The 25034-nt window shown below is 40.4% G+C and overlaps 2 protein-coding genes and 1 long non-coding RNA gene across 5 annotated transcripts in view; 2 read left to right on the top strand and 1 right to left on the bottom strand.

The window, feature by feature from the left end:
• The window catches only part of LOC137251293 (kelch-like protein 5), a 160346-nt gene that overhangs the window by 10358 nt on the left and 124954 nt on the right, over nucleotides 1-25034 (top strand). The gene's annotated exons all lie outside the window — the stretch shown is intronic.
• LOC137251285 (putative nuclease HARBI1) lies at nucleotides 6331-13618 on the top strand. 2 transcript variants are annotated; one of them, XR_010953199.1, is made up of 5 exons: nucleotides 6343-9586; nucleotides 9649-11941; nucleotides 12002-12334; nucleotides 12401-12545; nucleotides 12603-13618. XR_010953199.1 is itself a non-coding variant. In XM_067785607.1 (4 exons), the coding sequence occupies exons 1-4, from the start codon at nucleotides 11714-11716 to the stop codon at nucleotides 12980-12982; spliced, it is 1086 nt and encodes a 361-aa protein (XP_067641708.1). In that variant the 5' UTR covers nucleotides 6331-11713; the 3' UTR covers nucleotides 12983-13618. The 2 variants fall into 2 exon arrangements, 1 of the variants encoding a protein (XP_067641708.1); XM_067785607.1 differs by having other exon boundaries at nucleotides 6331-11941.
• Nucleotides 17882-19680, bottom strand: LOC137249381 (uncharacterized). The gene is made up of 3 exons (XR_010952359.1): nucleotides 19058-19680; nucleotides 18277-18465; nucleotides 17882-18205 (listed from the first exon to the last, which is right to left on the bottom strand). It is a non-coding gene; the product is annotated as an uncharacterized lncRNA (long non-coding RNA).

Genomic DNA, 25034 nt, shown 5'->3' with positions numbered 1-25034 from the left:
CACTGAGGAAATGAAAAAATCCCTTTTGGAAATGAATGGCGCAGTAAACGCCATTCTCTCGCAACTAAACCGCTTCGAGGAACGCCTAAAAAGTGTCGAAACAAAGAGCAATGTAGAGTCCATACAGGGACTCAGTCAAAATTTGGTAAGACTAGAAGAACAGCTAGAGGATGTGCGCAGGCAATCGGCGGAAACCGACCCACAACCGGTAGAAGAGCCACTCGTAAGTCCTCGAACTGAGGGCGAACTGAACGAAATTTCAAAACTCCCAGATTCTGTAAAGGAACTCCAAATATTTCACGGATCACGAGAACACTATTCCTCTTGGATCCACAGCGCAGAACAAATCGTTAGGGATTATCAGGTTGTTCGGCACAAGCCGATCTATAGGGCCATATTAAGGCATATTAGGTATAAGATTAGGGGGGCAGCAGATGCTGCACTAGTATCCCACAATATCCTGGATGCTGATTGGAAAAGCATTAAGGAAATCCTTTCCCTGCACTATGCCGATGCCAGAGATATTGAAACGCTCGATCAGCAACTAACCCACATGACTCAGGGACGCCAAGAAGTCTCCGAATTTTACGCTCAAATTAACAAGCAATTATCCCTAATGATAAATACTATCAATACGGAAAAATACGAGCATAAGGAAACAGTTAAGGCTTTGTCGGAGACGCACCGAAGAAGGGCACTCGGTGTCTTTATAAGAGGTCTAAATGGGGACTTGCCGACGCTGCTCCTCATACAGAAACCAAAATCCTTACCAGAGGCATACTCATCATGCCTCGCATTTATGAACGTGGATAGCAGAAACGCCATTTATAGAGCCCCACAAACATTGAACAGAAATAACAGAATGTTCACTGATGTATATCAGTCGCGCCATTTGCAGCAAGGCAACAGGGATTACCCACCTCAGTACCAATCTAGATATAGGTACACAGCCCCAACAAACAAAAGTCTTATAAATAGAGTCCCAAGCCAGTTAGGACCAAACCCATACCACCCAGGGTCAGGACAATCTCGCGTAATCAATATTCGCAGAGCTGGCGCAACAATAACAGCCCCTCAGGCGTCACAAGAATGGATGCTGATCAATCTTCCCAAAGCCGGCAATCCAATAGCTCCAATTTCCGAAGAAACGATAGTCTAAAAAGGGGACCTAGTTCTTCAGGGTTTTCAGCAAACAAACAACAAAAATTGTTCCATTTGGTGCCAATAGATGAAGAGGAGGGCGTAGAAGGCACTATAGAAAGCAATAAGGAACAAACCACCGGGGATCAGGTAAAATTTACGGTAGGGGCCTCGTGTCCGACGTACCGTATTTAGAATACACCACGCAAGGTCAGGGAACACTCAAGTTTTTAGTGGATACGGGGGCAAACAAGAACTATATTAGCGAGCGCATAGCTCAAAATACCATACCGGTGGAGAAGCCTTTCCATGTATTCTCTGCGGGGGGAGAAATAAGAATAGACAGAAAAGTGTGCGGAAATTTTTTTAAATTCGTTGGTAAAGATCTACATACCACATTCTTTGTTCTTCCAGGACTCAAATCCTTCGATGGTATCATAGGTGACGATACACTAACAGAGATTAAAGCAGTGTTAGATAGGGAATTAAATCTTCTCATACTAAAACCAGATATTTTTCTGCCCCTTAAGCGACAAAAGGTGCAAGAAGTCAATAGTATCAACGTAGACATTCCCTTTGACCCCAGTATTTCTGACCCTATTAGGAAAGGACTGAGAAAGATACTCAACAAATATGAAAACGTGTTCGGTCCAGTTGATCGTAGAATGGAGATCGAAACCAACGTCCGGGCAGAGATAAGAACCGAAACGGAAAACCCCATCTACACTAAAAGCTACCCCTACCCAGTCAACATGCGTAGCGAAGTAGAAAAACAAATTAAGGATCTACTATCAGAAGGCATCATTCGTCCTTCGAAAAGCCCCTACAACTCGCACATATGGATTGTGCCAAAGAAATCGCAGCCTGATGGTGAGAAAAAATACAGAATGGTTATAGATTTTAAACGTCTAAATGCCGTAACCATTCCTGACACATACCCTATACCAGACATTAATGGCACCATTGCAAGCCTGGGAAATGCAAAATACTTTACTACCTTAGACTTAACCTCCGGGTTCCACCAAATTCCTATGAAGGAGAGCGACATCCCAAAAACCGCATTTTCCACCATGAATGGAAAATACGAATTTTTGCGGCTCCCTTTCGGCCTCAAAAATGCACCCTCTATCTTCCAACGCATGATAGACGACGTGCTCAAAGAATTTATAGGCCGCATTTGCTTCGTATACATTGATGATATCATCATCTTTAGCAAAGATGAAGCTACTCATTTAAAGGATATCGAAGCAATTCTTGCTAGACTCTTAACAGCCGGTCTTAAAGTCAACTTAGAAAAAACACAATTCTTAAGAACAAGCGTGGAGTTTCTAGGATATATTGTGACATCCGAGGGTATACTACCAGACCCAAAAAAAGTAGTCTCAATAAGAAACATGCTCCCTCCCTCAAATTTAAAAGAATTCAAACGTTTTTATACTCAGTTGAGCAGAGCTCACAGAGTATATTAAGTTTGATTGGATAACGGTTGGTTGTACATATATAAAGGAATCGAGATAGATATAGACTTCCATATATCAAAATAATCAGGATCGAAAAAAAATTTGATTGAGCCATGTCCGTCCGTCCGTCCGTCCGTCCGTTAACACGATAACTTGAGTAAATTTTGAGGTATCTTGATGAAATTTGGTATGTAGGTTCCTGAGCACTCATCTCAGATCGCTATTTAAAATGAACGATATCGGACTATAACCACGCCCACTTTTTCGATATCGAAAATTTCGAAAAACCGAAAAAGTGCGATAACTCATTACAAAAGACAGATAAAGCGACGAAACTTGGTAGATGGGTTGACGTTATGACGCAGAATAGAAAATTAGTAAGATTTTGGACAATGGGCGTGGCCCCGCCCACTTTTACAAGAAGGTAATTTAAAAGTTTTGCACGCTGTAATTTGGCAGTCGTTGAAGATATCATGATGAAATTTGGCAGGAACGTTACTACTATTACTCTATATGTGCTAAATAAAAATTAGCAAAATTGGATTAAGAACACGCCCACTTTTTAAAAAAAAATTTTTTTAAATTCAAATTTTAACAAAAAATTTAATATCTTTACTGTATATAAGTAAATTAAGTCAAAATTCAACTCCAGTAATGATATGATGCAACAAAATACAAAAATAAAAGAAAATTTCAAAATGGGCGTGGCTCCGCCCATTTTCATTTAGTTTGTCTAGAATACTTTTATTGCCATAAGTCGAACAAAAATTTACCAATCCTTCTCAAATTTGGTAGGAGCATAGATTCTATGACGGTAACTGTTCTCTGTGAAAATGGGCGAAATCGGTGGAAGCCACGCCCAGTTTTTATACACAGTCCACCGTCTGTCCTTCCGCTCGGCCATTAACACAATAACTTGAGCAAAATCCGATATATCTTTACTAAACTTAGCCCACGTACTTACCTGAGCTCACTTTTTCTTGGTATAAAAAATGGGCGAAATCTGACCATAACCACGCCCACTTTATCGATATCGAAAATTACGAAAAATGAAAAAAATGCCATAATTCTATACCAAATACGAAAAAAGGGATGAAACATGGTAACTGGATTGGTTTGTTGACGCAAAATATAACTTTGGAAAAATCTTTGTAAAATGGGTGTGACACCTACCATATTAAGTAGAAGAAAATGAAAAAGTTCTACAAGGCGAAATCAACTGCCCTTGGAATCTTGGCAGGAATACTGTTAGTGGTATTGCATATATAAATAAATTAGCAGTACCCGACAGATGATTTTCTGGATCACCTGGTCCACATTTTGGTGGATATCACGAGGACGCCTTCACATATACATCTAAGGGCCACTCGCTTTTAAAACCCTCATTAATACCTTTAATTTGATATCCATATCGTACAAAAACATACCAGAGTCACCCCTGTCCCACCCTAATGGCGATATCTCGAAAAGGCGTCCACCTATAGAACTAATGCCCCCTCTCTCTTAAAATGCTCAGTAACACCTTTCGTTTGATACCCATATCGTACAAACATTCTAGAGTAACCCCTGGTCCACCCTAATGGCGATATCTCGAAAAGGCGTCCACCTATAGACCTAGTGTCCACTCCCTCTTAAAATGCTCAGTAACACCTTTCGTTTGATACCCATATCGTACAAACATTCTAGAGTCACCCCTGGCCCACCCTAATGGCAATATCTCGAAAAGGCGTCCACCTATAGACCTAATGCCCACTCCCTCTTAAAATGCTCAGTAACAGCTTTCGTTTGATACCCATATCGTACAAACATTCTAGAGTCACACCTGGCCCACCCTAATGGCGATATTTCGAAAAGGCGTCCACCTATAGAACTAAGGATTACTCCCTTTTAAAATACTCATTACCACCTTTCATTTGATACCCATATCGTACAAACACATTCTAGAGTCACCCTGGCCCACCCTAATGGCGATATCTCGAAAAGGCGTCCACCTATAGACCTAATGTCCACTCCCTCTTAAAATGCTCAGTAACACCTTTCGTTTGATACCCATATCGTACAAACATTCTAGAGTCACCCCTGGCCCACCCTAATGGCGATATCTCGAAAAGGCGTCCACCTATAGACCTAATGTACACTCCCTCTTAAAATGCTCAGTAACACCTTTCGTTTGATACCCATATCGTACAAACATTCTAGAGTCACCCCTGTCCCACCCTAATGGCGATATCTCGAAAAGGCGTCCACCTATAGACCTAATGCCCACTCCCTCTTAAAATGCTCAGTAACACCTTTCGTTTGATACCCATATCGTACAAACATTCTAGAGTCACACCTGGCCCACCCTAATGGCGATATCTCGAAAAGGCGTCCACCTATAGAACTAAGGATTACTCCCTTTTAAAATACTCATTACCACCTTTCATTTGATACCCATATCGTACAAACACATTCTAGAGTCACCCTGGCCCACCCTAATGGCGATATCTCGAAAAGGCGTCCACCTATAGACCTAATGCCCACTCCCTCTTAAAATGCTCAGTAACACCTTTCGTTTGATACCCATACCGTACAAACATTCTAGAGTCACCCTTGGTCCAGCTTTATGGCGATATCTCGAAAAGGCGTCCACCTATAGAACTAAGGATTACTCCCTTTTAAAATACTCATTACCACCTTTCATTTGATACCCATATCGTACAAACACATTCTAGAGTCACCCTGGCCCACCCTAATGGCGATATCTCGAAAGGCGTCCACCTATAGACCTAATGCCCACTCCCTCTTAAAATGCTCAGTAACACCTTTCGTTTGATACCCATATCGTACAAACATTCTAGAGTCACCCTTGGTCCACCTTTATGGCGATATCTCGAAAAGGCGTCCACCTATAGAACTAAGGATTACTCCCTTTTAAAATACTCCTTACCACCTTTCATTTGATACCCATATCGTACAAACACATTCTAGAGTCACCCCTGGCCCACCCTAATGGCGATATCTCGAAAAGGCGTCCACCTATAGACCTAATGCCCACTCCCTCTTAAAATGCTCAGTAACACCTTTCGTTTGATACCCATATCGTACAAACATTCTAGAGTCACCCCTGGCCCACCCTAATGGCGATATCTCGAAAGGGCGTCCACCTATAGACCTAATGCCCACTCCCTCTTAAAATGCTCAGTAACACCTTTCGTTTGATGCACATATCGTACAAACACATTCTAGAGTCACCCCTGGCCCACCCTAATGACGATATCTCGAAAAGGCGTCCACCTATAGACCTCATGCCCACTCCCTCTTAAAATGCTCAGTAACACCTTTCGTTTGATACCCATACCGTACAAACATTCTAGAGTCACCCCTGGCCCACCCTAATGGCGATATCTCGAAAAGGCGTCCACCTATAGACCTAATGCCCACTCCCTCTTAAAATGCTCAGTAACACCTTTCATTTGATTCCCATATCGTACAAACACATTCTAGAGACACCCCTGGTCCACCTTTATGGCGATATCTCGAAACGGCGTCCACCTATGGAACTAAGGATCACTCCTTTTCAAAATACTCATTAACAGCTTTCATTTGATACCCATATCGTACAAACACATTATAGAATCACCCCTGGTCCACCTTAATGGGGACATCTCGAAAAGGCGTCCACCGATAGACCTAAGGCCCACTCCCTCTTAAAATGCTCAGTAACACCTTTCATTTGATACCCATATCGTACAAACAAATTCTAGAGTCAGCCCTGGTCTACCTTTATGGCGATATCCCTAAATGGCGTTCATCCATAGAACTATGGCCTATTCTCTCTTAAAATACTCTTTAATACCTTTCATTTGATACACATGTTATACAACCACATTCCAGGGTTACCCCAGATTGATTTTCCTTATTTTGTCTCCATAGCTCTCAACTGAGTATGTTATGTTCGGTTACACCCGAACTTAGCCTTCCTTACTTGTTTAGGATTAACTTCCTACTACAGGAAATTCATCCGCGATTATGCAAAAATCGCCAACCCCTAACCAACCTAACACGGGGCGAACACGCACAAGTAAGAGCAACACAATCAAGAAAAGTAGCAATAATAATGGATGAAGAAGCACGAAAGGCATTCAGTAATCTTAAGGAAATACTGACGACCGCGGAAGTCCTGACATTCCCCAACTTTGAGAAGGCCTTCAATCTAACGACTGATGCGTCCGATTTTGCGATCGGCGCGGTGCTCTCACAAGACCATGATGGCAAAGACAAGCCTATAGCCTTTATATCACGAAGCTTGACCACCACAGAGGAGGGGTACGCAACGAACGAAAAAGAAATGCTAGCCATCGTCTGGGCCTTAGACAACCTCCGAAATTATTTGTACGGTGCAAGGAAGATTCGAATTTTTACCGATCATCAACCGCTAACCTCTTTAAGCAACCGTATTTATAACGCCAAGCTCAAGCGATGGAAATCTAGGATAGAGGAGTATAATTACGAACTCATCTATAAGCCAGGAAAATCGAACGTCGTAGCTGACGCTCTCTCTCGGCTAAAAACTCAGGTAAATCAACTAACAACGACGTCCGAATCCGAATATGCCAGCGAAAACGCAACCATGGGCTCAACGTCGTACTCGGCAAACGACGGCAGCTCAACCTGTGACACCGTTCATAGCGCAGATCGGGATAACTCAGATTTAATTCCATTCGTCGAGGTACCCCTTAATGTGTTCAGGAATCAAATTGTGTTTGGGGGGGAGGTTACAAATATGCGAGGAACCCCATCCTGGTTACCTGCGACACTATGTAGGAATAGAGGGTATAGGCGAACAAGAACTCGTTAATGTGCTTAAGGAAAAGCTTAGACCGAATGTAATCAACGGCATCAAAATGCCAGAAAGTCACTTAGGGTTGCTCCAGAAGGTATATTTAGAAAACTTTTTACATTATAAAATACGGGTAGCTCAAATTCTTGTAGAAGACCTACGAAACCCAGATAGAGTCCTTGAAGTCATATGGGAGGAGCATAGAAGAGCGCATCGAAACCCCACTGAGAATAGAAAGCAAATCCTAGAGCGATACTACTTTCCGGGAATGAGCAATAAGATTAGAACATGTGTTTCATCGTGTGAAACATGTAAACTTAGCAAGTATGATAGGCACCCAAATACGCCAGAACTACAAAGGACACCAATCCCATCACGTCCTTGCGAAATCATTCACATAGACATATTCGAAATTCAAGGGGAAAAGTTTTTAAGCTGCATAGACAAATTCTCAAAATTTGCTAAACTTTTCCACATTAGAAATAAATCCACTCTGCACCTTAAAGAGAAAATGGTGAAACTACTACACTATTTTACGACCCCTACAATTCTGGTAACCGACAATGAACGCGGATTGATAAGCCCGATAATACAAAATTTACTCGAATCGTTAGGAATCAGCCTTTATCGTACGCCATCCCAGAGAAGCGAGGTGAATGGCCAAGTAGAAAGGCTCCATTCCACCCTTATCGAAATATTTAGGTGTTTAAAATTAGACAATCCCACTTTCAAGACAAAAGCGCTAATAAATATAGCAGTAGATCGCTATAACAATACCATTCACTCGGTAACAAACCGAAAGCCAAGTGAGATATTTTTCAATCGTTCAAAAGCCTCTAATTACCAGGAACTCCTAGACAAAAGTAGGAAAATAAATAAATACCTGAAAACACTGCTAACCCAAAAGCAAATTGCCCAGATCGAACGGCATAACAGGAAAAGATCGCTACCGGAGCGTTATGACGAAAACGATGTCATATACGTGAAGGATAGACAGATAAAGGGAAAACAGAAACCACCTTTCAATAAAGAAATAGTTTCCAAAGACAACAAAGTCACAGTAACCACACTTAGTGGTAAAAAAATCCATAAATTGCACATAAAAAATTTAAAGAAACGCGGCAATGCGCATAATGAATAGAAACTATTTGAAATCATAGCTACAAGAGCGGGCTTATTAGTGGGACCAATCGTGCCTTAGTAGGTTGTGGCGCCATCGAATTTGACAAATGGCTACGCTACTCCCAAAAGGGATACCCACGATCCCCCATAGCTGGTTCGAGAACAGCATGATGAAAAAAAAAAAAAAAAAAGACAAAAAAAAGAAAAAAACATTTTCGTTATTACTTGCTACAACCAAAAAAGAAAAGAAAAACCAAAGAAATGTATTTCTGAATTTTGTTATTACTTGCTACAACAAAAAAGAAAAAAAAAAAAAAAAAAAAAACAAAAAAAGAAAGAGAAAAAACAAAAAATCACCAAAGAAATGTATTTATGAATTCCGCTATTACAACATTGAAATTATTAGATACTACTATGTAGCGTAAACACAAAACCAACAAAAAACAAATATACAAGGAACCGAAATGATATGTACAAAAAAAAACAAAAAAAAGAAAATATAATGAAAGAACGTCCCTTTTCTAACAATTTTTTCACTCCCACTAATATCCTAACCTCACAATAACATAAATAACTTCCAACAACCACTAACCTACTAACACCAATAATGTTAGGTATGGTCTTTCCAATTGCAGACTCCCACTGTTGGCGTCGGCCATCAGCGGCCTCCACATTTTCCACTATAAGGCACCAATCGTTAGTATTCAGAGCGGAAATGGGTGGATCATCAGCGGATCCTTCAAACTTATACATGCTATCAACCTCCGGCAGTACGCTACTATTATATCGAAGATGGAAAAAACTGGCTTACCAACTACTAAAACGAACTGACGACCAGCTCCTAGCACAAGTCTATATCAACCAAACTCTGCAGCGCCTCGAAGAGCTGACGGGGAACACGAAAAGAATCAGACCCTCCCGATCTATTGACTGGATAGGCTCTACGTGGAAATGGCTAGCGGGATTACCCTATGCCACTGATTGGGACAATATCCTCCACAGCCAGGGTGAAATCATAGAAAACAATAATCACCAATACAAGGTAAACAAAGATCTATTCACGGCAACTTTAGAAATTTCCAAAAAAATTTATGAAATTGTAAGCCGCACCAATTCGGTAATGAAGGAAGCTGAGGCAGAACAATTCGAGCAGAGCGCCCTTCATAATATCGTGCTCGTCCGAGAAGAGGTCAATGAAGTAGTACGGGCATGTCAGCTAGCTAAACGTGGAATTAATAACACTAACCTACTCGACGTGGACGAAGTTAATCAGATCCTGTCAGAAATAGAAACACTACCTTACCAAAATATAATTGAGGCAATTGAATACGGAAAACCATCAATATATACAAATGGGACTATGCTCCTATACGTTCTATCAATACCCAAAGTAACAGAGAAGAAGTATAACCTATTAATTACTCGCGCCGGTATCTACGAAGGCAAACAACTGGACCTTCCATTCGATAAAATGCTCGTCAACCAAGAAGAAACGTATGGACTCAAGGAAAACGGCTTGACAATCAGTTCATCTACGGTATGTGAATCAGAGTCCTTGAGCAAATTGGAAGAGAATACCTGCCTACCTCGGTTGCTGAAAGGAGGTGACGCTAGCTGCCAATTCATCAGGCGCAATGGAACGATAATCGAATTGATAAACGATAACACAATTTTTATCTCAAACTACCAAGGTGTAGTGGAAAGTAATAACGATACTAGTAACATAAATGGCACCTACGTTATCCAGTTAAGTAACGAAACGATAAAAATTGGCAACCAAGTGTTCTCCAGCAACGAAGCAATCACAGCTCAAGCCTTGCCAGCCGTACTAGCAAACGTCAAAAACCACACTACAAAGATCAATCTGGAGTACGTTCACGATATCACGATGGAAAACGTTAGATATCTAGGGTATGTAAACGGGAAAACTAACTCTCGTTAGTCACGGAAGCTGCCTCGATATTCGCAATAGCCCTCATCGTCACCATGCTATGGAAATGGTACACTAGGAAGCTAGATATTCCACCAGTTCAAACTCCGATGCAATGGGCAACAAACACGAAGATCTTCAAGGGCCACTCTGCCCATGAAATCCGTAACCTGGACGACAGCGCACCAGTCAAGCCAGTCAGAATCAACATTACGCCAAGTAACCAGATCGACTCTATAAAAGATATATCCACTTCACATTTTTCATGCTTCGATCTGCGGGACGCAGATCTTTAAAGGGGGAGGAGTTATAACAGCAGTATCCAGCGGTTGACCCATTTACTCACGTTGCTGAGCATGTGACCGCGCTATGTTGCGTGTTGAAGTTTCGCTGACGCAGCACACGCGCAGAATAAGCGGAAGTTAATTGGGACAACGATTGGTGTAGTTGCAGAAATTGTGATTGAACAGCAAATCTAGTTTTAGTTAAGTAAACTATTTTTTATACAATAATTGGTTAGCATAGCATAATTACTTTAACACAAGAACTTAGCTGCTAGGTAAATTACTTTGTTCGAGTTAGTTCAATTTGGATCGTGCAAGAGCACAGAATAAATTTTATAACGTTAAAATATTTCTCGTGTTTATTTTAATTCGGTGAACGGGCAGTTCACCGCAACTTTAATTTTTTATCGCCTCGCCTGCTGTGAGGCTTAACTTATACGATACGAGTGGAAAACTGTCCAATGAAATCGAGATGCCTAATTTGACGTGGAGATGAAGAGTCATGTTTTTTAGTGAAAGCAAATGAAAGGGGCTTATGATCAGTCCATATTTCAAAATATCTGCCTTCCAATGCAAACTGAAAGTACTTAAACCAAGATAAATGGCAAGCAGTTCGTGGTCATAAGTGCTATACTTTTTTTTGGGCATTCGAAAGTTTCTTGGGGAAAAAACCAAGAGGCTGAGTTAGCCCAGCATTAATCTGTACTGCGATTCACTAACTTCTATAACGATTTTCAGTATTGATATAATATCATAACGATAATTTTAACGAGTTTGCTATTCAGTAACTTATCTTTATTTATAACTCGATATGGAACAATCAGCTGTTTCCTATAACGATTTGACAAGAGACTTATATCGTCGGTTTTGTTTTTCACGCTATAGGTGGTTAAGATAATTTATTAACAAAATTTATTAATATTTCGGTGTTTTCGTGTTTCAAACAATAAAAATAATGGCATTTGAGTTTGTAGCGAATAATTTAACGCAAAATGTAACATCGTCGAGTGCATCAAGAATAGATAGGCGCTTGCTCAGGGATATCGATGATCCTTTTGAGCTTGAGCATGCAGAATTCAAAAAACTGTACCGCGTATCTCCGGATATTGTGATGGGACTTGCTGATCGGCTACACGAAAATCTAAGAGGACAGAGGATCTCAGCAATATCGGAAGAGAAACAGGTAAAGCTACTAAAATCATTGAAAATTTGCAGTGTCCTTACTTACTAGATATCTTTGAAGGTTTTATGTGCCTTACGTTTTTATGCCACTGGATGTTATCAACGGCCTGTAGGAGAACAGTGGGGAATTTCGATGAGCCAGTCTTCCATCAGCCGATGTATCCATAGGGTGACTGATGCAATAAATGAGAAAGTGCTTTTCGACGAAATCAAGTTTCCTATGACGCAGGAAGAACGACAAGCTGCCAAAGAGGTATTTTCGTCAGCACCTGCGCCCATCGTTGGAGGAACGATAGGAGCGATTGACTGTACGCACGTTTCCATTTTAGCTCCAAAAGTTCATGAGGAAGCGTACGTTAATTATCATGGATATCATTCCATAAATGTGCAAATGGTAGGTTAACTAATTTAACTACTTAATAATAAAGTGCATTGCTACATGATTTTTACATTTTTGTAGATATGTGACCCAAATTTAAAAATTTTAAATGTGAATGCCAAGTTTCCGGGAGCACGTCATGACGCATATATTTGGAGTAGTTGTGCAGCTCGGCGAGCAATGCAGAGAGCCCATGAAAATGGGAATCGTCATATGTTTTTAATAGGTAATATCTATTGATTGTTCTTATTATTTTTCATAATTTGAAATATGCAACTTTCAGGTGATTCTGGGTACCCATTAGAGCCGTGGCTTATGACACCACTACCGAACCAGCCTGAGGGTACTCCCAAGTTTCGATATAACGAGGCTTTATGCAAAGCTCGAAATCCCATCGAGAGACTCTTTGGTGTTTTTAAAGGAACTTGGAGATGTCTTTCACGGCAAAGAGTTCTTTTGTATGAACCGGGCTTCGCCGGGAAAATTGTAAATGCTTGCTCAACATTACACAATATTCGTTTGCGTGAGCAGAGCTTTGAGATTGATGACATCGACCCAATTTTGGTGGAACATGCTGTGACCAACTCAGAAGAAACCTTTAACTCCATAGCTTCAGCTGGAAAACGGGTCCAAGAGAGACTCATAGCAAATGTTTTCTCCTGAACAATACTTATATTTTTTTTTTAATTTTTGAAATTTTCACCAAGTTTTGCTGAAGCTAAATTATGTTCGAATTTTTAAAAGTTTTGCGTTCGAAACTTTGTATAAAAAAATTCACGAGGTCCGCTGGAAAAAATTCCCAAATATCAGAAAGCCATTCAAGTGGATTAAGTTAAGACATTATTGTATAAAAATTTAATAAGCCACAAAACTGCATACTCAGAAAAATGCTAAAAACTCTCAGCAAAAAGTGGTAAGTTTTCATTCACATTGTTAGTGTTACATCGTGATATATACTTGAAAAAAGAATATCGAAAATAGTTTCAGAAAAACTTGGTGAAACTCCAAAAACCCTGTGACGAAGACTGATGTCCATGAGTATTTGCGCAAAATTAATTTTTCTCCTCTAACACAAGTTTATATTCTATATTTTTTATTAATTCCTGGACGTTTTTTATTTGTATAAAACCTTAAAAATTAAGTCATAAAAATGAGAAAACATAAGATAAAAATTCAGTACAATACATATCACATGTTTTTTTATACTCAGTTGAGCAGAGCTCACAGAGTATATTAAGTTTGATTGGATAACGGTTGGTTGTACATATATAAAGGAATCGAGATAGATATAGACTTCCATATATCAAAATAATCAGGATCGAAAAAAAATTTGATTGAGCCATGTCCGTCCGTCCGTCCGTCCGTCCGTTAACACGATAACTTGAGTAAATTTTGAGGTATCTTGATGAAATTTGGTATGTAGGTTCCTGAGCACTCATCTCAGATCGCTATTTAAAATGAACGATATCGGACTATAACCACGCCCACTTTTTCGATATCGAAAATTTCGAAAAACCGAAAAAGTGCGATAACTCATTACAAAAGACAGATAAAGCGACGAAACTTGGTAGATGGGTTGACGTTATGACGCAGAATAGAAAATTAGTAAGATTTTGGACAATGGGCGTGGCCCCGCCCACTTTTACAAGAAGGTAATTTAAAAGTTTTGCAAGCTGTAATTTGGCAGTCGTTGAAGATATCATGATGAAATTTGGCAGGAACGTTACTACTATTACTCTATATGTGCTAAATAAAAATTAGCAAAATTCGATTAAGAACACGCCCACTTTTTAAAAAAAAATTTTTTTAAATTCAAATTTTAACAAAAAATTTAATATCTTTACTGTATATAAGTAAATTAAGTCAAAATTCAACTCCAGTAATGATATGATGCAACAAAATACAAAAATAAAAGAAAATTTCAAAATGGGCGTGGCTCCGCCCATTTTCATTTAGTTTGTCTAGAATACTTTTATTGCCATAAGTCGAACAAAAATTTACCAATCCTTCTCAAATTTGGTAGGAGCATAGATTCTATGACGGTAACTGTTCTCTGTGAAAATGGGCGAAATCGGTGGAAACCACGCCCAGTTTTTATACACAGTCCACCGTCTGTCCTTCCGCTCGGCCATTAACACAATAACTTGAGCAAAATCCGATATATCTTTACTAAACTTAGCCCACGTACTTACCTGAGCTCACTTTTTCTTGGTATAAAAAATGGGCGAAATCTGACCATAACCACGCCCACTTTATCGATATCGAAAATTACGAAAAATGAAAAAAATGCCATAATTCTATACCAAATACGAAAAAAGGGATGAAACATGGTAACTGGATTGGTTTGTTGACGCAAAATATAACTTTGGAAAAATCTTTGTAAAATGGGTGTGACACCTACCATATTAAGTAGAAGAAAATGAAAAAGTTCTACAAGGCGAAATCAACAGCCCTTGGAATCTTGGCAGGAATACTGTTAGTGGTATTGCATATATAAATAAATTAGCAGTACCCGACAGATGATTTTCTGGATCACCTGGTCCACATTTTGGTGGATATCACGAGAACGCCTTCACATATACATCTAAGGGCCACTCGCTTTTAAAACCCTCATTAATACCTTTAATTTGATATCCATATCGTACAAAAACATACCAGAGTCACCCCTGTCCCACCCTAATGGCAATATCTCGAAAAGGCGTCCACCTATAGAACTAATGCCCCCTCTCTCTTAAAATGCTCAGTAACACCTTTCGTTTGATACCCATATCGTACAAACATTCTAGAGTAACCCCTGGCCCACCCTAATGGCGATATCTCGAAAAGGCGTCCACCTATAGACCTAGTGTCCACTCCCTCTTAAAATGCTCAGTAACACCTTTCGTTTGATACCCATATCGTACAAACATTCTAGAGTCACCCCTGGCCCACCCTAATGGCAATATCTCGAAAAGGCGTCCACCTATAGACCTAATGCCCACTCCCTCTTAAAATGCTCAGTAACAGCTTTCGTTTGATACCCATATCGTACAAACATTCTAGAGTCACACCTGGCCCACCCTAATGGCGATATTTCGAAAAGGCGTCCACCTATAGAACTAAGGATTACTCCCTTTTAAAATACTCATTACCACCTTTCATTTGATACCCATATCGTACAAACACATTCTAGAGTCACCCTGGCCCACCCTAATGGCGATATCTCGAAAAGGCGTCCACCTATAGACCTAATGTCCACTCCCTCTTAAAATGCTCAGTAACACCTTTCGTTTGATACCCATATCGTACAAACATTCTAGAGTCACCCCTGGCCCACCCTAATGGCGATATCTCGAAAAGGCGTCCACCTATAGACCTAATGTACACTCCCTCTTAAAATGCTCAGTAACACCTTTCGTTTGATACCCATATCGTACAAACATTCTAGAGTCACCCCTGTCCCACCCTAATGGCGATATCTCGAAAAGGCGTCCACCTATAGACCTAATGCCCACTCCCTCTTAAAATGCTCAGTAACACCTTTCGTTTGATACCCATATCGTACAAACATTCTAGAGTCACACCTGGCCCACCCTAATGGCGATATCTCGAAAAGGCGTCCACCTATAGAACTAAGGATTACTCCCTTTTAAAATACTCATTACCACCTTTCATTTGATACCCATATCGTACAAACACATTCTAGAGTCACCCTGGCCCACCCTAATGGCGATATCTCGAAAAGGCGTCCACCTATAGACCTAATGCCCACTCCCTCTTAAAATGCTCAGTAACACCTTTCGTTTGATACCCATACCGTACAAACATTCTAGAGTCACCCTTGGTCCAGCTTTATGGCGATATCTCGAAAAGGCGTCCACCTATAGAACTAAGGATTACTCCCTTTTAAAATACTCATTACCACCTTTCATTTGATACCCATATCGTACAAACACATTCTAGAGTCACCCTGGCCCACCCTAATGGCGATATCTCGAAAGGCGTCCACCTATAGACCTAATGCCCACTCCCTCTTAAAATGCTCAGTAACACCTTTCGTTTGATACCCATATCGTACAAACATTCTAGAGTCACCCTTGGTCCACCTTTATGGCGATATCTCGAAAAGGCGTCCACCTATAGAACTAAGGATTACTCCCTTTTAAAATACTCCTTACCACCTTTCATTTGATACCCATATCGTACAAACACATTCTAGAGTCACCCCTGGCCCACCCTAATGGCGATATCTCGAAAAGGCGTCCACCTATAGACCTAATGCCCACTCCCTCTTAAAATGCTCAGTAACACCTTTCGTTTGATACCCATATCGTACAAACATTCTAGAGTCACCCCTGGCCCACCCTAATGGCGATATCTCGAAAGGGCGTCCACCTATAGACCTAATGCCCACTCCCTCTTAAAATGCTCAGTAACACCTTTCGTTTGATGCACATATCGTACAAACACATTCTAGAGTCACCCCTGGCCCACCCTAATGACGATATCTCGAAAAGGCGTCCACCTATAGACCTCATGCCCACTCCCTCTTAAAATGCTCAGTAACACCTTTCGTTTGATACCCATACCGTACAAACATTCTAGAGTCACCCCTGGCCCACCCTAATGGCGATATCTCGAAAAGGCGTCCACCTATAGACCTAATGCCCACTCCCTCTTAAAATGCTCAGTAACACCTTTCATTTGATTCCCATATCGTACAAACACATTCTAGAGACACCCCTGGTCCACCTTTATGGCGATATCTCGAAACGGCGTCCACCTATGGAACTAAGGATCACTCCTTTTCAAAATACTCATTAACAGCTTTCATTTGATACCCATATCGTACAAACACATTATAGAATCACCCCTGGTCCACCTTAATGGGGACATCTCGAAAAGGCGTCCACCGATAGACCTAAGGCCCACTCCCTCTTAAAATGCTCAGTAACACCTTTCATTTGATACCCATATCGTACAAACAAATTCTAGAGTCAGCCCTGGTCTACCTTTATGGCGATATCCCTAAATGGCGTTCATCCATAGAACTATGGCCTATTCTCTCTTAAAATACTCTTTAATACCTTTCATTTGATACACATGTTATACAACCACATTCCAGGGTTACCCCAGATTGATTTTCCTTATTTTGTCTCCATAGCTCTCAACTGAGTATGTTATGTTCGGTTACACCCGAACTTAGCCTTCCTTACTTGTTTTATTATTATTTTCTAACAATTCTGAATAAAAAGTTAAAAATGTTGATGACATTTTTTCGAAGTTCGATAAATTTTCTAGAGCGAGTTAAAAAAAGAGAGTTAAAAAAAAATCAAAACTAAGCTAAATACTAAAATACTAGTTTATAGTCTAACAGACAGCCGGTTAAACGCATCCGACCACTTTCCAATTTCTTTAACAATTGCAAACAATGCCTCGTTCTGCTTCGCTTGCATTTCAATTAGCTTGGCCTCATTTTCCAATCGTTTGGTCTCAGCATCTGTTGATATAGGGAGAAAAATGAAAAAAGTTTAATAAATAAATTTTTTATAATGAATTATTGTTTCTTACCCTGTGTGTTTGAGCCTGCACTTCAGCGATTTCTAAAAATCGCCGCGTTTTGTCGGCTTCTGCGTCAGCACGCTTACTTTTTAAGCCCCTACGTTGTGTTTGTGCGGGGGTAGCAGAAAATGCCCTAGACCCTCTCGAGTGATGAGCGGACGGTGTTGTAGCCATCCCACATTCAACAGCCTCCTCGTCATCATCAGCTTCTTGCTACTTATTTTTCCTTTTTGAACCCCTGCGCAGTGTTTGGTCGGGGGTAGCGGACGGTGTTGCAGCAACTACACATTCTACAGTCGGAGTCACCGCCTCCTCGTCATCGTCCTCGAAAATCAAACGCAGCTCCTAATTATAATAAAAACAAACAAAATAATTCGGACACATATATGGAAATAAGTGTAAAACTTTAACTTCACCTCTTCTTCTTCCATTGTATCCGGGCAATCGTGTGAGCCTTCAACATATTTTTCCCCAATTAAATTTAACACACGCATCTCCATTTCATTCGGCGCCGGGAGGGTAATTGGCCGATTGCCTGTTTGGGCTCTTTGCACATTTCGGTCCCGAACGCGGTTGCTCGTGCGGCCTTTTAAATCGCGCCACACCTACTTCCGAAGAAATAAAACACGAAATATAGACACATTTATGAATAAACATAAATATCTCCGGAAAAATCAAAGTTAAAAGTGAATTCTGATAACACGATAAGTCTAGGACAAACATCGGCTACAAATATTTCCTGACAGAAGTAAAATTTTTATTTTCCACCTTCGGATTATTGATACCGTGGTTAAAACGTGTCTTTTGATAGCTCTCGATATTTTTGGACGTTTTTAAGCAGTCTACCACAGTCCTAGACTTACCGGAATCACTAAATTCTTCGTTTGAATTTTCACACAATATTAACTTCACCGCAACACATTTATGTATGTTTTTGGGATTAGCGTACAAGTTAAATGTACATATACTATCCACACATATTTGTACATAAGAACCAAACACTAATATGCAAACAAATGGCCGAACGTAACTTTGTCAGCGCTTTCCGCTATTCACAATATTTAGTGGAATCCCGTTCTCACCATGCTATGATTATTCATAAATTGTCTCACAATTTGCGATTCCATTTATGTATCACAAGCACTGGTTCCTCATGACGGTTTGTATGTTGCTATTTTTTACTAAAGAAGTACTTACCGTTTGCCATTGTTCTATAGTTTTTGTAGCTTCTCCAATAGCGTTTAGCTTTTCTGTCAACTCTCTCCATTTCCTCAAGTACTCAATCCTTCCATGTTGACGCTGGAATTTTCCTGTTGCCAGTCCGTCGTTCTCAGTGAGAAGGTCAACTAGTGCCCGTAACTGCTCCTGTGATGTCCGGTTTCGCTTAGCAGCAGCACTTGTGGACGCCATTATAAAATTCTAAAATAAAGAACAATAAATGTTTAAAATAAGGTTGTAATAACGTAATAATTAAAAATACTTTCCTTTAATATTACTTTTCTTTTATACACTGAACAAAGAAATTTGATTTCAGTTCCTATTATGGTGAATTCCACTTATAAAAAATCAATTATTAAACTGAAGAATCAAATTAGCGCGAACAAATAGTTTTTCTTTATTCCTCTTTGTGATTTTCGCATATTTTGACATTTCGAACGGCTGATGTGAGCAGAGATGCCACACTTTAACATTTTGAATAGATACGAAAAGTCAGCTGTTTGGACTCGTTATATATAAGTTACTGAATCGCACATTCGTTACAGCAAACCAAAAATTTGGCCGATATACATAACGACTTCCATAACGATATAAGTTAGTGAATCGCACTACAGATGGTTAGAATATTTGAACATACATTCATTATGTAGATATGTAGGGCATGCGTTTGTTTTGATTTATCAACCACGCATGCGTACACACATATCAGAGAATTATATGAATTTGCAGATGTTTTTATCAATCTCGTTATGATGATGCCACTCATGTATGTATGTAGCAGGGATGCACCTTAACGTTAAGCTTATCGTTTATCAAAAAATTTCCACCGTTTCCGTTGAAACACTTCGAAATATTATCGATAAAGAAATTATCAAGATAAATTGTATCTCGTTTTTAACCGAAACGAAAAGCTTTCGTTAACGTTAAAAACGTTAACGAAAACGTGATACTTTATGTTTGAATTGTGTTGGCAATGCTATAGCCATGGTGAAGCCGTAAGGTGGCAACAACGAGCGCACATACACACACAAACTCTATGTAATTTGTTTGTGTAATTCGTTGGTGGTAATGTCAAAAATACTCTGAGAAATGTTCGTACTGTCAAAATTCATGAGAAAAGTTGCAATCAGCTTGGATAATGCTTTCACCTTTAATGACTCCGCCATCAATCAGCTTTGCCAGCATAGTTTGAAATTAATAATCAACATAAACGATTTGATTTCGTTTTGGTATGGCAGAAAACGAAACGAAATCATTTCGTTAATTTGACGATCTTAACGTTAATAAACGAAACGAAATGACTTCGTTTCGTTTATTAACGTTGATTATCGTAACGAAATGATATCGTTTCGTTGGTTAAGCATGCCTGGTATGTAGTGTGTTCGTAATTTAATTGTGTTCATATGTAGGTATGTACATATGTATGTATGAATGCAATTAGGTATGTGAATGTGCAGATGCTCTTATCAATCGTGTTATCATGATATCTGCATAGTACATATACATATTTGATAATGTTGAATGTACGTTTGCATATTCATATGTACATACTTACATACTATGTGCATACGTAGACATTGTTGCACAACGGAAAGAATTGGAAAATGGTTTTTTTTTTCTCGTTGGTAAACACAATTTACATTCATAGGTAGGTATGTATATAAATATATATAATGATCAAGAACTGGAAATAATTTTTCGATCATTTCTTGAAATCATTTTTGAATAACTTTGATTATTAAATTTTAAAATTATATAAAAATTAACGAAGGGAATAACAACACTTTTGATGATAAAAAACTGAAAACAATTTTTCAGTCACATTACTACTTTTCGCTAAGATTTGACTTATTATTTTTGCCTACGACCCTTTTTTGGCGCAATTTCCTTTGGAGATTTTGTGGGAGGAACAATTACACCAATTATTAATTACCAATTACAATTATGATTTGCCGTCGGCAAAACGCAACACCTCCCCCTGATTAATTAAATTGTACTATTCTATAATTTATTTATTTAAAGTCATTGTCGTCGATGCGAAATAAAAATCTGACGTCAATTACGATTTGCGAATTTAACTCCACGTATTAATTTATTTGCGGGTGTTCTGTGGGTTTATTTCTACATATTTAAAGGAAACTATTACAAATATGTTTAACATTTAACAAGCTAACAAACAGTACTTACCGCAGTGTTGTTCGCTCCAATTCTTCATCGACGACTAAAACGGTCACCAAATTCATAGCAACTTTGTATGCAAGAGTTAGAGCGATTAACATTGCGGTTTACAAATAAATATAATTGAACAGTTATGAAGTCAAATTTATGTACCTATGCGAAAGAGCGAGACATTTTCACATATGTATTCATGTTTAGCGGACAATTTCCAGGTTTCAATAAAACAAACAGACTGTGACATATGTACGTACATATGTATGATAATAGAACAATAAATAAGGATGACAAAATATTTGAAACAGTTCATACAGTAAAAGGGCCGTGCTTTAACATCCCCGCCTCCGTGAATCAACCAGATTCACCACAATTTATATCAAGGACGGCCAGATTCGACGCCGCTCTACGTTTTACGCCACCAGAAGTTCTAACGTCCGCTCGCCGAACTTCGCCGTCGTGCCCAAGGTAAATGCGTTCTATTTTACCGCGACACCAGTCGCGTCTAGGCACGTTCGGGTCGCAAATGAAGACATGGTCCCCTTCCTGCAACTTCTTTGCTCGTTGGCACCACTTCACTCTACGCGTCAACGTGGGGAGGTATTCGTTAATCCAACGCTTCCAGAAGTGATCTCTCAACTGCCTCGCAATTCTCCACTGTTGTCGTAGACCAGATACCCTTTCGATGACGTCGCCCACAGCTGGCGTTTGTGCGTTATTAGATTCGGCCAGGATAAAGTCATTGGGTGTGAGTGGTTGTTCTTGATTCACGTCTACAGGTAAATGAGTGAGAGGCCTTGAGTTGACTATATTTTCTGCTTCAATTAAAGGGCAGTTGAGGGTGTGTTCCCGTGGTGCTACCTCTTTCAAAGTGTGCCGTAGGACACGCTTAACACATTGCACCAACCTTTCCCAAGCACCTCCCTCTGCTGGATTAAATGGCGAATTAAACACCCAGTCAACTCCTCGTCGAGACAACTCATCTTGCACGCGAGTACAATCAAAAACTTCGCTAAATCTCTTGGCCTCTTTGTCAGCACCCACAAAATTTTTCCCGTTATCCGAACGCAAGCGTATAGGTACACCGCGACGGTTTACAAAATTTCGAATTGCAATGATACAGGAATCGGTGCTCAAATCGTGGGCCAACTCCAAATGAACCGCTCTCACAGTCAAACATGTGAAGAGTGCCACCCACCTCTTCTCCGTGCTGCGTCGTACAGTTACAGTTACCGGGCCGAAATAGTCCAGTCCTGTATAGCTAAATGGCCGGATATATGGTGTAAGCCTGTCAGGAGGCAGTGGTCCCATCAAAGGTGCCTTCGGCTGTGCTCTACTTATACGATAGACTAAACATCGTGCTATTACACCGCGTAATAAATTTCTCAGCCGTGGAATCCAGTAAGTTCGACGAATTTCACACATGGTAGCTTCTGTATTTTGGTGATGCATGATACAGTGATAGTGCGTTACGACAAGCTTTGTGAATGCGTGGCTCGGCGGCAATATAATAGGGCGTCTTGAACTTATGGGCAGCCAACTGGCAGCGTAAATACGACCTTCCACACGGAGCACCTTGTCTTCATCAATGTACGGTGAGAGATGGACGAGCTCACTATTACGGGCGATGCTCTGTCCACTTTCGATTTGCTGGATTTCCGTGGAGAACGTCTCACGTTGTACAAGTCGACATAGTAAGCGTTTTGCTAATTCAGTTTCTCTAGCGGACAGACCATGATATTCATTTGCTTGTGTTTGGCGGCGACAAATGGCAATAAAACGCAATACCCAGGCGGCGGTTCTGACCAGTTTCCTGAAGGTAGAAAAACGTTTAAATTCAAAGGGATTGGTGTCAATAATTACCAAAGCATATTTAGATCGGAGCTCTTCATCAGGATCTGCATTCTCGCAAAACAAAGATTCACCAATAGGCCAAGAAAGATGCGATGCTTTGAGAAATGGTGGGCCGGCTAACCAGGCCGTTGTCGAATCGAGTCGCACCTGGTTATTTGTACGTGTGGCTACATCTGCAACGTTAATATCAGTAGGAATCCACCTCCAATTTGTTGTTGTTGTTGTTGCAAATATTTCTGCAACCCTGTGTTGCACGAATGGCTTATATCGACGGTGCTCGCTATTGATCCACCTTAAAACCGTCATTGAGTCGCTCCACAAATAGCAGTTTTCACTGTCTATCGGATGATCTTCACGCACACAGTTAAGTAGGCGAGTTCCTAACACAGCCGCCTGTAGTTCAAGTCGCGGCACAGTTAGTGGCTTTATAGGGGCGCATTTGGACTTGGCGCATATGAAAGATACTTCTATTTCTCCGCTCGTACTTACCGATCTGAAGTAGGCTACAGCTGCAAAGGCCTCCTCACTTGCATCTACAAATATGTGAAGCTGCAGCATTCGCGGAGTGCCACATCGAAAATAAAAACGGGGCATGGTATACTCACTGACCGCAGCCAACTGGTTTCGCCACTTTACCCATGTGCCGTTTATGTCATTTGGCAGTGACTCATCCCATCGCATATTTCTTTTCCATACCTCTCGCATTATTAGTTTGGCGCTAACAACAAAATGAGCTAGAAAACCTAAGGGGTCGAAAATAGACATAACGACACTTAATAGCTCACGCTTAGTAGGGCATCTTGATCCGCTTATGACCGCGGGATCGACGTTATTAAATTTTAACTGAAACCCAAAGCAGTCGGTAGATGGTTTCCAAAATAGACCTAAAACCCTTTCAGTCAAAATGCCTTCTTTTTGGCCCATTGGGCGTGTGCACTCGTTACCACCTAGCATGTTAACTACCCTTTCTGAGTTCGATGAGAAATTTCTAAGCTCGAAACCAGCTTTCAAATGGATTTCCCGTACTTTCTCTGCGATCGTGATTGCTTCTTGCTCCGTTGCGAAGCTGTCCACAAAGTCGTCTACGTAGTGATGATTTAAAATAGCATCTACTGCTCGTGATGTAATTTCGTCAGTATTTCCATATTCCATTGCGTTGATGGTTTTAACATAATTTGCAGAGCACGGTAAGCAAGCGCCACCAAACGTCATCACTCGCATTTCATAAACTTCAGGCTGCTTTGTGGAGTTACCATTGCGCCACAGGAATCGCTGCGCACATCTGTCGTCTGGTTGCACTAGCACTTGGTGAAACATTTCTCTTATGTCACCACATACTGCATAGGCACCTTTGCGAAAATGAAAGAGTATCGAGGGCAATGCTTTGTACTCCTGCGGTGCCTTCAGTAGGCACGAGTTAAGAAAGACACCTTCAACCTGAGCCGCGGCATCGAAGACTAAGCGTAATTTGCCTGGTTTATTTGGATTTCTGACGGCAAAGTGAGGTAAGTACCATGTTTTGGGCGACAATAAGGCTGCTTCTGTGGGTAGGAGCTTACGTGCGTATTTCTTCTCTATATATGAGTTTATGATGCGTTCATATGCAGCGCCAAATTCAGCGTCGCGACTCATTTTCTTCTCTACACCAACCAACCTTTTCAGTGCTAGCGGGAAACTATCTGGTAGTACTGTGTGGTCACTCTTCCAAATGAGCCCAGTCTGGAACCTTCCATCAATACGAAGTGTGGTTGAATGCAATATCTGTCGTGCTCGGCTGTCGGATTCACTTTCTATTGGCGGTGCGGATCTAATTCCGAAGGATTCAGTATCGAAAAAGTTGGCCACCATATCATGGAGTGACTGATCGCTACAATTGTTCAGCAGCAAACATGACGACATCATTGGGGCGGGCATGGGTATGGATATGCTC

The sequence above is a fragment of the Eurosta solidaginis genome, chromosome 4 (assembly GCF_040869045.1).
Source record: "Eurosta solidaginis isolate ZX-2024a chromosome 4, ASM4086904v1, whole genome shotgun sequence".
In the NCBI taxonomy this organism is placed as follows: Eukaryota; Metazoa; Arthropoda; class Insecta; order Diptera; family Tephritidae; genus Eurosta; species Eurosta solidaginis.
Note: the sequence above shows the minus strand (reverse complement) of the source record. Positions and strands in the feature narration are given on the sequence as shown.